The sequence below is a fragment of the Pocillopora verrucosa genome, chromosome 4 (genome assembly GCF_036669915.1).
Source record: "Pocillopora verrucosa isolate sample1 chromosome 4, ASM3666991v2, whole genome shotgun sequence".
NCBI classification, from domain to species: Eukaryota; Metazoa; Cnidaria; class Anthozoa; order Scleractinia; family Pocilloporidae; genus Pocillopora; species Pocillopora verrucosa.
The window spans coordinates 8,532,993-8,545,478 of NC_089315.1; the positions used below are offsets into that span (position 1 = coordinate 8,532,993).

Below are 12,486 nucleotides of genomic sequence, written 5' to 3' on the forward strand. Positions count from 1 at the left end.
CTTACGATACCAGCTTCCAGTCTCACTTATTCCAGTCATTGCTTCCTGAAGGTTGTCGTCTGGCATTGTGGGTAAATAGGCATTCTGACACACAAACAAAAGCAACTTTAGCAAAGAAATCACTTCTTAAAGTTGTTTTTAACTAAGCAGTTACTATCATAGGCGGTAAAGAACAGTGAAAACAAGCAAGGCTCTGTTTGGCTTCCTTAAGGATTTTAAGCGTACCATCAAAGCTACAGGATTGTCCATAAGAAGACGCAGTGGTTCGCACACAGTCATTTGATTAATACACTGTAACACAGCAGTGGTATGAATAACAATTTCGGCCAAACTTTGGTCCCGCGCTGATCGACCAGGAGCTACTCGGACGGCAGGAAACCCAGCATCACCTTGAGTGTTGTTTAGAAGCTGAATAGCGAACTGTTGAGCCTAAAGAGAAGAATGACGTAGAGATACTGAAGACCAAGAGGAAGTAAGGAGCCAACAGCAAATGTTAAAATGAAAAAGTCAGAAACAACATGATTCGTTTGAACTCACCCTAGCAGAAAGCTGAGCACCATGACTTAGAAATTCTCTAAAACACTGACGAGCCTGAAAGAGCAAACCATTTGATAACCTACTAAAGGCCATGGTAAAATCTTACCGAGGCAGAAAATCTAAAACATCAATGAAATACCTTACAACACAGATTTTCCCAACGTTTCTTGATAGAGTAAGATTTCAAACATACTCATTGAAAGAAAGGACACAGGGCATGTATTTATTTCCTTGTGTTTTAGATTATATACACTTCTTTCCTAACAAAATAAAGCTTATCAACAATATTCAGTATATTCACAGATATGTGATGTGTGTTATGTGTATAAGGGTCTGTTGATGTTTGTTCAGTTGATTGACATCACAAGTGTACAGAAACCTAACTCCTTCCAGTGGTTTATTGAATAAATCAGTTGAGTATGTACCACGGTTATACAAAAAAGATTGTTAGTTTCTTACTCTAGTGGAGAGCTGTCGTTGAGAGGAGGTAAAACCATAACAAGTGGTCACTTCGCGATATTCAGACAACAAAATCATGACATCTCTCATGAAAGGCGGCAAGACAATGCTCTGCAAACAATAAAGGCAAAATATAATTCACCGCTAATTCTTTTCGGGTGAGTTGAGTGACCTTCGTCTTCTTCACAGTCTTTCATTTCGTTTGCCGCTTTCCAGTGTTTTACTATTATTTTCCGGGATTACACCTCGTGGTCGAAAGATGAGATCGAAAATCAACCTTAAAGTTGTAACTATACGACCACGCTCTAGATATCACCATGACACGAGCTGTAGCTATGTGACCAAGCTTACGACGACACGTCACTCAAAACTACCTCAAGCTTTCGGAATAGAATTTTGTAGACTACAGCGATCTTAAGTGTGGATATAACAGATAGACGCAGCTATAAGCAGTCTCTAACGGTTTCGTACCTGGAGCGCGCTATTCAACTCCTTCGGTGTACCACTCAGCACAGTCTCTGCCATAGCTTCTCTGATTTTCTTGTACTCCTCTCCGTATATAATAAATCTATCAGGAACAATATCTCCCTGCTGGAAAAGGCAAAAACCGAAAATAAATGAAGGGCACTAAGTTTACTCCAAAGGGTAAAAAGAGAAAAGAAGCTTGTTATTTTAAAAGAGATTTATAACTGAAATAAGAGGTGAAGGTTTTAACCTATTCAACTTTTTCACGCATTTTACCTGTTTGTCTCTACTCTCTGGAGGCAAAATCCACTCAGACTCCTTTTTATCACACAAGATATTGATCGACTCCACACCAAACCTCCTCGCTAGCTGTCTCAGAAGGTACAATCGGGGAATCTGGCTTAGACTCTTGTAGCACATTCTCCTTGCTCCTTCAAAAAGGCTTTGTAATTCGTTTTGTACAACCAGATCATTCCACGGACCGTCTTTTTCTGTGACACTTTCGTACATAAACTTAGCAACTAATGCTAAAGCATAGCGCGCTTTAGCAACGGCTTCTAAAACATCTACATCAAGGTCTCGTGTGTGTTGCTGTAGCGAGTTGGAGGTAAGCAAAGGAGTACATTCAACGCAAAGTTGCTGAGCAAGTTTAATCATAACACGCAAATCGTCTGAGGCCTTAGAATACAAGCTGATCAGGAAGTCCTGCAAAAAGAGTGAACGACAAAGTAGTGAGAAACTTATTCAGATTATCTTTTGTGTTCAGTAATGGACAGAGTATCACGCTATCTTTGAAAGATTGTCATTTCAAGAGAAAGATATTTGTACGGTATAGCTATTCACGACAAAGAAAGCAAAGCAGGAAATAACTAAAGGATAAATAGAGTATTGAATCTGTTATGGGTCAGAACTAGATCAAAGGCGAGTGCTGAATAAAGAGCGTGTTCCGTAAACAATAGCAGTACTGCGTATTTCAAATAACTAGTAATTCCATGGCTCACCTCGCAACAGTGCACAAAAAGTTGACAGACTTGTAACAAATGACCTGTTTCTGGTCTCAGTTCTCGAGCGCTGGCCAAGTAGTGTGATAAATGCTCTTTTACTTCCTTGTCACTGAAAAAAATAGTGATAAAAAAAAAAGAGCAAAGATAAAGAAAAGGGAAATCACGATCGTAGAAAGAGAATATGACCTGATACAACATTCATAGTAGGAAAATAAAGAATTTGATTGATACAAATAATGAAAATAATTGCTCTAAAGACAAAAGGTTTCCAACCCTGAGGTAAATAAAAACCGAAGGAGAGATTGGTGATTTTCGGCTGGCGCCTAATTCTAAGGAATTTATCAACCTACGATCGGAGAGCAGAGCATTGGTTTTGCAACCTTAAGCCTCACAAATCAAAAACGTATTACCTCCATCAACAGCTGTACATACCCTGCTCTCAGGAGTTGTTGTAGAAGAAACGATCTGACCACAGGTGTTGCATCAATGCCATGTTCCGGAAAAGGAGAAAAATCCTTAGTCTTTGAACTGGCTTCTATTACATAACTCATGAACATTTCAAACAGTTCAGGATTCATAACACCCTCATCGTCCTTTTTGCCAAAACAGAACAGTGAGACAAGCTCCATGAAGAAGGAGTTGCACCGACGACGGAAGTCGAAGTGTTCTCGAACAGCTTTCCTGTAAATACAATTGCACACACAACTCAGTTAATGAATGGTTCTTAAAATAAGGGAAAAACATCATGCGAAGCGGTTATATCTAACTCCGAAGACTTTTATGTCGTTATTACAGTGTAAAGCAAATGAAGATAAATTTACAAAGAGGAAAGCACAAATTTTCGTTGAATTCTCGTCAAGTCCTTTATCGATCTCACCCGTAGCGCCATATGCGAGAAACTTAGAACTATGCTCCAGTTCAAATTCTTTTGAACTTCTCAATTAAGTGTTGAAAGTACAATGGAATAGCCTGATTTCGATTTATGATAGATCTAGAAATTAGCTCCATTCTCCCGACTTGGTCGCGCGCGTTTACCCCTTGAATATGTTTTTTTCCATGTGGGCGAGACTGATCTGTAGGCCAGTTGACTTGGGGGCGAACCGATCCATAGGCGATATGAATTGTAGGTGAAACTATTCCGTAGTTGAGCTGACCTGGGGGCGTATCGATTCGTAGGCAAGATGACGTGAAGCGAAAAAGGCGAGATGAGTTGTGAGCGAACCAACCCGTAGACTTGTGGTGGAAACTAACCTGTTAGCGAGATGACTTCTAGTGCATCTGTGTTTTCTTCATTAATTCCTTAGAGCACTTTTTCTGATTGGCTGTTGTGTGATTGCTTTAGTTTTGGTTTTAGAGCAATTGAATTAAAGCGCTTTCAAACATAGGTAACCGTTATTTCCACAAATAGTACTATTATATAGGGCCTATTGCACAAAATATACGTATTTACGATGGCTCCCTGTGCGAGCTTGGGCTACCTGGGCTTTAATAAATACGTTATACCTTATTAATCTGGTGGGTAAGATCTTGAAATCATCCGGTACGTCTCCCTTGCAGTACGGACATGTTCTCTCCCTTTCAATCCAGTTAGTGACGCAAACATGGCAAACAACATGACCACAGGGCATTTTAACAGGATCCTTGTGAGCCAGACCATCCAGACACACAGGACAGGTGTTCACACCATAACTGTGGGATAGAAGAAATGCTGCTTTAGGGCTGCGTCGAAAACTATCTGTGTAAGTCTTTACACGCACGCACGAAAGCACGATGAACATTGGAAGGAGAGGTTCATTCTCATCGAGGCGAATCGAGGGCAAGAACATTATCAAAAAAGAAAAACATCTACTGCCTTTGTAAAAGCACAATGACAAAGGTACAATTTATGACCAACTATCCTAACATTTTTACTGCCATCTTCTTACCTGGTATAACGTTTACTAACAGCTTCACTGCAATCCACAAGAAACTTTTCAATAACTAGCATTGTTTGCGGTTTAGTGAAGTCTGTCTCATCACCTAATGCCTGTTAGAAAGATTGTTTTGTAAATTGAATATTTATTTGAACATAGTAGCGCTAATTTTCAATCTTAAGTCAAAGCACTAAGAACCACAACACACTCTTAAGCTATTCACATACGAGCATAGATATTTCGACCCACCTTCCACAGTTTGAAAACATTCTTCACATCGGCTGGGTGGCATGCTACTGTGCCAGGGCAGGTATGTTCAATAAACAATCGCACAGCACTTACTCTCTGCCAAGTTGACCTGACACAGAAAGTTCACGAAAGAAAAAAAAAGTAGTGATATCAGATACAATAATATCCTTACCTATTAAGTTTAGGTTCAAACTCTAAAAAGTAATCTTGACTGCGGTTATTATTTCTTTTGAATGTACTTCAGGTAAGAGGTTAAGAGCCAAAAGCAAAGCGAATTCCATCGAAAAAAACTGAAATGTGATTAGTCGATCTAGAATTTTAAAAAGTGCAATACCTGCAATTAAGTAGAATGTGGTTTACTTTACGGCCATACTGTGAAAGATTACTGATCATGTTCTCAGCACTTGTTCTGATACTCAACACTCTGTTACACCACACTAAGCGAGTCTGTGGATCGTCAAACTCTTCAGCACCAGGTTCAAGTTTGGACAAGCAAATCTCTAGGGCGACGGCATCAAGGACCTTGAAGGTATGATTAGATCATGTCAATCTTACTACGGAACTTTTTTCATTCATAATTCAGAAATATGTGCATAAAAGCTCTCAAAGCGTGAAAGGCTAAAAATAACAAGGTTAATTTTAATCTCATGAAATTTTCGATTGAAGGATTACTTTTCAAAACAAGCAATAAGCTTACCATCTCCGTTTCGTTTGGAGGAATAACTTCCCGAAGGCTGGTGACAATATCTGGTTGAGCCTGTACTAGTTGGCAGAAGTTCGCCAAACGTTTCTCGATGCGATCGTAAGCCACGTGAATGGAAGAGATGGTGAGGGTGAATTCCTCATCCGAACATGTCTCATCATGCAACTCGCGAGCGGCTGTGACAATAGCTTGACTAATCAGCTGTTGAGTAACAAAAAATAATGAGGATATTATCGGGCTTCCGATAATTTTTTTACCTTCTTGGTTGGTTCTATGTCGGGAATTTGGCGCCTAGCGATAGCTCGAGAACACTCATTCAAATCGTCACAGATTTCAGATAATATGGAAGCAGCTGGGTTGATTGTCTCAAGTTCACCCAGTTTCTCAGTACGCATGTCATTCAGCAAGTAAATCTTTATCATCATTTGCAGAATAGCAGGTCGGCTTCGTCTCTGCTGACGTGTGATAAACGACAGATTATTTCCCAACATGAGTCAAACCAGGCGAGATAGGCTATATGCAGAGTTCACAAGTGCTTCACACCCTTTATGAGGTGAACAGAAATTAAGGTAACGTAAAAACTAAAAACAAATGGTCTGGGTAGAGGATCTTTCGGGTTTGTGGGTGAAACTGATTTAAATTCCTCTACGAGCGTACATTTCTTTTTCAAATAAAATAGCAACTCCGTTCTGCCACTGATTTGGTACATGTCGTACATAATTCACATGCGCTTGCTACGACAAAAGCGGGTCTAGATTTCGTAGATAAGAGATAGGAGAATCCAATCAGCATTCTTTATGATGTCCTACCTCCTCCTCTCCAGGAACTGTCGGTTTGTGGACCATGTGAACGAAGTCGTGAAGGTAGCGCATCACTGCGGCTTCCTCGTAGCCTTCATATTCAGTTTCTTCGAGCAGTCTTCCGATTTCCGACGTAGTCACTAGGTCACACAAACACTGCTGAACTGGGGTGTTTGTTCTCGCTTATAAAAGAACGAAACAGCAATGAGTTCAAGAACCTTCCGCTTTCGTTTATATGGAGAACGAAATATGTTTATTTGTGACTTCGTCAAAAACTTTTCGCAAAACTTTTTTGGAAAAGAAATCGAAAGACTCGAAAAACTTCTGCCATAAACTCAAAGAGTCCAGCATGTGAAGTCTAACGTAATTAAAATTTTTTAATTAAAACTCACCGGTTCTTTCTATCCGTGCGTACACATTTTATTTGAACTCTGTACTTAACAATCGTTAGAAGTTTAGCTTGTTATGAAAGTATAACGCGCATTGTTGTATTTTATCGTTGTAACTAGTAAGAAACTACTTCATGGGTACGCTGAAAATTAAAAAAGTATTTACCTGCAATACTACAGGCGTCTTTCCACATAGCATCAATTCTCTCTTTGATCAGCCATGAGAAAGGAAACTGCAGGTCAAAATTTTGTCTTTCACACGCAGAAGTCATTACTGGCACGCGCTCCCTTATGATGCCACTCTCAAGGGACAGAAAGCTATCGTACTGAAGTTTAACTATATCTTGGCTTTGGAAAAGTGATATCCAAAGGCGTGACAACCAGGTACCTTCACCCGTCACAAGTTCCAAGTTAGAATCGCGGTCTACAAGGGCTATAACTTCAGAGAGAATTGGTATTACAGAAGAATATATTCTCTGCCATAGCGCTTTTCTGAATGTTCCATTTTCTTGGATCCCAGTACCACTCAAAGCTTCTGAGCGTAACCAGTCAGTGGCTTTCTTCCCAGCCCGCTCATCCTTTTCTTCAAGAAGTTTGTGGATTCGCCGAGACAAAACGGTAGCAAATGACAAATCTGACAGAAAAAAAGATAAACTCTTGTTAGCGAACCTTTAAAAACAAGCGAAAACTTATTAAATTCGAGCATTCTTCGATCTTTTAAATGGCAAATAATCGATTCTCGCCGTAAACTGTAAAAAGTTGATTTAGTGCACAGTCGGTCTTTTCCGAAGTTCACTTAAGTAGGGATCCTGCTTAAGTGAAGTCCAAGGCTTGGAGCCTATCTTTTGTTAGGAACAATGATGGATTATCTTAAGTTAAAACGATAAGCCTACTAGTAGTCATCTCCACCAAATACAATAAAAAATAATCTAGACGTCCAGGCATGTCAAAGCCGACATCATTTGAGCAAGAAAAGGAGGATACAAAACATTTAGACAGATCAGAGGCGCTTATACGAAAAAAGTGCTTCTTAGATAATGGAGGCGCCTATAAAAATACTAAGTTTGAGTTGGGAAACTCGGCATATCATCATAGTAAATTGCAAAGAGTCCTGTTATAGTTACCAGTCCCACTGGATCTGCAGTCCGGGAGAAGACTTAACATCAGTTCAATCCGGCGTGTCGATCGTGACGGACGCCAGGACTCTTCGTCAAGTCTTGCAACGGCAGCTTGAATACAGCTTCTCACAAGACTGACAATATCTACTTTATCCAAAATGGCATCAGTCCCGGAAACATCATTCGACGCCTCCATGTCGATATCAGCCTCTGTTTCCTCTTCCTCTTCAACTTCCATTACATCTTCCCGTGTGATGGTCGGTGCTACGTCAAACAAGTTACTGATTGACCGGTCCACCATAAACTGGATGGCTGGTATTTGACCTGTCGGTGGGCGAAGTTCATCGATGTGGACAGATATCCAGCGTCCTCCCTGAAAACCAGCAAACGTTGGACAACCTCCAACTAGACGAGGCAATTGAATGATGAGAACAATATGCACGAATGACGAGGAAGCACGCCCAACGCTTTCTAGAAAATCTTGCTGTGCTGTGGTTCTTTGTTCCACCAGCAAGTGACGAGCACAGGGGATCAGTTTGCTATTAAGATCTCCAGCATCACACTGGACCATGAGCAATCCCTCTCTTCCACCAAGTTTCGCAAAAAAATCCCTGTGAACACGAATTAGTATTCATGGAATTTACAAACGGTATGAAAGTTTTAAGCAAATGAAGATCATCGCAGTATATACTCAACTTAAGCAGTTGAGAAATAAGGCCTGAAAAAAATTCAGGCCTGAACAGGAATCGAACCCATGACCTCTGCGATACCGGTGCAGCGCTCTAACCAACTGAGCTATCAAGCCAACTGGGAGCTGGTCAATTGTGAGTTCGTTATATACCCGTAGATGGAGAAGGTGTGATAAGAATACATGAAAGTATGAAAGTTGTTTGTTAAGTTTTACTACTTTTTACTTCTTTACTGTTAAAATAGAAAGTTATCAAACAAATATCTTGCATTTGATCTACTAGTTATATAACGTCCTCACCTAACAGATGAGCAGAACTGTTGTTCTGTGTGGAACTGCTGCAGACTTAGACATGAGACGTTTGACAATGGCAAAGAGGTAGCAGATGAAATATCTTTCAAATCATTCGACGATAGCAACCTGGCATGAGTCGTCACCTACAAATAATTAGGAACATACGCATAAGTATAGCTTCCCTCAGAAACAATAAGTATATGTCAACAGATTTGCAACTACATCCTCTGAAAATATCCATGTACAAGTACAGATTTTCTCTAAAGATACACACAGCAGGAAAAGAATATATAATACATCATAATTTAATTAACACGTAATGCAACTTCTGAAGTACTTAAGTGCATATGTCAAAGCACCCTCGCCTGAATCAAAGTTCCTTCAGGCTGACTCAGTTTCCTTTCTTCTGTTGTTAACACATTTCGAAGGAAAGCTGTTAAACTTGAATGTTCCTGGCCTGTAAAGTAAATCTCCCATAGTTCGTCTGCCTGTGTAGCAAGCTCTGTATGAATCAACCTCGCCACAGCATCAGGTGTAGCGCACTGCATCAGCAATTCCTGGGATTCCTTCAGGACCTACAACGTCAAATGCGATGAAAAATTTGGGATTTAAATTAAAAGACCATTTGACAGAGCAAAGATACCCTACTAAACGGAAATACACGTGCTTCTTACTTCAGCTCTTACAGGTAGTAGGAACTGAAAAAGTGATGATAACCAAAGAGTATATTAATGCCTTCAGGATTACTTCAAGACATTACTAGTAATGTTGACAACTACTTAACAAATAGATTCCAAGTTGCCGTACGTCTGTTCAGTAATAGATCACAGATGACGTCAAATTGTGGTAAGAACATCAGTGACACACTCGGCTGCGCCCCGTGTGCCACGTTTTTGTTCTTACCACATTTTGACGTCCTCTGTGATCTGTTACTGAACAGACGCACGGCAACTTGGAATCTATTTGTTTTATATAAGAAAGAATTAAAAAAAGTTTAATGATGACGTCATCTATACATCTGACCTCCAAAAGATCATAAGTGAGAACCAATCAGAATGCGTGCATAACTGAGCTTATTATATAAATTCAAAATAACGCACCCTTTCCGAAAAATTCTTGTCCTTGAAACGATTGTACAGTTCATCCTCGTCTAAGTCACTGCATACTTGTAGCACTACTGATGCTGCAGTATCGTCGTGGTAACCGACAAATGCATCACCAGGCAAATATTTCCTTTAAGACACAAAGTCAAATTTTTACATTCAGTGATCTAGTTAAACTCAAACAGCAGAATAACAATGCAGTAACATGAGTTTTAGCCAAAAAAAGTTATTGAACTAAAAAAAAAGCCTGTTCTAAATACAACAACAAACGCCCTAAAATACAATTTTTAAAAAAGCGCAAAACCATCGTTGAAGTCCTCTATAATTGAAACCTACTCTAAATTTTTTAGAGATTTTCTGACCATTTTCCGACACTATTTCTAATTCTTTACTAGAAATCGGTCGTTACCTGATCAAACAAGAGAAAAAAATAATGGGTCATACGGAATTCGTTTAAGGGTAAATGATGACAACGCTTCTGGCGCACCAGCAATAAGACAAAGTGACCTAATCACGCATGAAAATTGCGCTGCCAGGCTTTCTGAAACGACACTACAATCTACTATGACGTAATCATAACACTATGAGAAATGAGAGTGTTGCAACTTAAATCCAACAAATACTTAGGAATGAAAATGGTGAAATTTTAGCTGTGGCTAGATTCACTGCATACCTCATTTGTTGATGTCGCGGAATGTTGACGTGAGAAAATCTGTTGACCCAATCATTGAGTTGATCTACAACACTTTTTTGTGCAGGACTGAGACTGGCTGACGTCACAAGATAATGTTTCTCCAGGCGATTGATGAGAGGTATTGGAAACTTGCTGTAAACGACGTCTTTTTCGGCAATCACAACGAGTCTGCCCACGAAGATTTATTGTAAGAAAACATGTATTAAAAATACACACAAACATACAGCTAAAGCGAGAGAACAAACAGGACTTCCTTTCCAGAATTCTCCTTCCTGGACGTATAGTAAAGAAACAGAAGGAAGTGCGCTGAAATGAATGCTACGAAGAATTAAGAGTAAGATCAGTTTTTTGCGTATTGAAGGATTCCGTCTGTATCCCAAGTGAAAAACAAACCGCCGCTATACTTGCCTGAAATCATTGTGTACACGGCACTTGACGCAGTGACTTCCTAGTCCAAGGTCAACAAATTTCTGATCTCCACAATACACATAGTACTGAGTGATAAGATTAGAAAACACAAAGAAAAAAAATGCACTGAATGACAATGAGAGAAAAGTAATAACACTGATACTCGAAGAACGAAAAAAATGAGAGAAAAAGGAACATTACGAAGCTACTGATGTGTGCATTTTCTGTTGAAAATAAAACGAAACAGACAAACACACCAAGAAGGAATTAAGGATAACGAATAATCCATTTTGAAAACATGTAAACCAGACAGGATTTCTTAGTGCTTGCTTCAGTACAAAATGTACAATTCGCTACTAGGCTTTCTCCAACATCACTAGAATGTGCTGTACTTTGACGAGAAAAATTAACTGAAAGGAGATTTTCTTCTCCCATCCATACCTGATTCAAAGCATCATAGAGACTCTCGTAGAGACTCTCTAAATTCAGAAGGATTACAGTCCGTCCTGTCTCCATGCATACCTTAATTCGATTAATGTCTCGGCAGACCTTTAAATATATGCAAAAGTAAAGAGTCGTAAATTCAAATCACAACTCAATTTATAATCCACAATTTAAGCCCCAACAGACAGTGTGTCCACTATGGCTTTAGTTGGACGGTCTAATCGACCAGTTTCCTTGTTAATTCAGACGTTTTATTAAAAGGCTTTACCGGCCATAGGTTTACTTGATCGTTTACTACTCGCACGAAACATACTGATCTCAGTAACTCCAGCTGGTCCTGTTACCAACGTTAAAACGGTCAAAATGACTAACTTTGACGAATATTTGCTCATTATCTACACATACTTAATGGGACGAGTAGCTCTTCTATCACCTTTACATTACAAGTTTAGTCAATTTGTTCAAGTTGCGATTTTATTTATCACAAACGCCAAAGATTACAGCCGTATCCTCTGAAGATGATTTTAAATTAAAGGTTCAAGGGAGCATCCTCTTGAGAAGCTGAAATCAACCTATTGGCTTATCAACCATCAAGGTGAATTCGCCTAAATAATGTGGAGCAACTACCATTAGTTATGTCACCTTATTTAGTAGTCAAATTTTAATGTGAACTACTATATGTAATACGAAGGATGTCTGCCTACCTTGCTTAGGAGTGTTACAAAGTGTAAGTACCTGTGTGTACTCCTGATCTTTCGGAAAGCTACTCCCAAAAATTACGACAGGTTCGTCACCAGGTCGAGTTTCATCACCAGTTCGAAGTAACTCTTTCCAAACAATCGGCAGAGCGGCATAATTTTCTGTTAGTACCAGTAGGTATCGACTCTTTCTGTTAAAACAGAAGAAAAACGCCTTTGAAGAAGAAACGCTCCTTTTATCGTTTTATTTTAGATGAACAACCAGTTAAAACTTAACCTTGGCAGGTTATTTAACGATAGATAGCGGGACCAAGCAACTGAGCCCTACGCAGTGATGACTTACACAACATTTAACTTCTTTCTCACCCTTTCATGTCCTTTTGATCTTTCAGGCTTGCCTTGATCAGATTCAAAGCAGACGACAGATCTTCATTTTGCTCCATCTTCAAAAGACAAGAGGTAGATATGCATACAAAAGTTTCATAGTTTCGTTTTAAGTTAAACGATTGAAGTGAGAATT

The 12,486-nt window shown here is 39.4% G+C and overlaps 1 protein-coding gene across 2 annotated transcripts in view; it reads right to left on the bottom strand.

The window, feature by feature from the left end:
* Positions 1-12,486, bottom strand: part of LOC131769222 (E3 ubiquitin-protein ligase rnf213-alpha) — a 56,612-nt gene that overhangs the window by 9,581 nt on the left and 34,545 nt on the right. The window contains exons 46-69 of one of the 2 annotated variants that reach the window (XM_066164803.1): positions 12,333-12,409; positions 12,004-12,157; positions 11,266-11,373; positions 10,825-10,910; positions 10,396-10,584; positions 9,720-9,852; positions 8,985-9,194; positions 8,626-8,762; positions 7,644-8,248; positions 6,686-7,153; positions 6,140-6,312; positions 5,325-5,531; positions 4,962-5,149; positions 4,628-4,736; positions 4,391-4,491; positions 3,969-4,154; positions 2,898-3,146; positions 2,463-2,574; positions 1,738-2,166; positions 1,468-1,587; positions 997-1,107; positions 538-591; positions 226-429; positions 6-84 (exon numbers count right to left, since the gene is read on the bottom strand). In XM_066164803.1, the coding sequence (XP_066020900.1) occupies positions 6-84; positions 226-429; positions 538-591; positions 997-1,107; positions 1,468-1,587; positions 1,738-2,166; positions 2,463-2,574; positions 2,898-3,146; positions 3,969-4,154; positions 4,391-4,491; positions 4,628-4,736; positions 4,962-5,149; positions 5,325-5,531; positions 6,140-6,312; positions 6,686-7,153; positions 7,644-8,248; positions 8,626-8,762; positions 8,985-9,194; positions 9,720-9,852; positions 10,396-10,584; positions 10,825-10,910; positions 11,266-11,373; positions 12,004-12,157; positions 12,333-12,409 (4,489 nt within the window). The remainder of the gene's footprint in view (positions 1-5; positions 85-225; positions 430-537; positions 592-996; positions 1,108-1,467; positions 1,588-1,737; positions 2,167-2,462; positions 2,575-2,897; positions 3,147-3,968; positions 4,155-4,390; positions 4,492-4,627; positions 4,737-4,961; positions 5,150-5,324; positions 5,532-6,139; positions 6,313-6,685; positions 7,154-7,643; positions 8,249-8,625; positions 8,763-8,984; positions 9,195-9,719; positions 9,853-10,395; positions 10,585-10,824; positions 10,911-11,265; positions 11,374-12,003; positions 12,158-12,332; positions 12,410-12,486) is intronic. The other variant, XM_066164805.1, reaches the window with a different exon arrangement.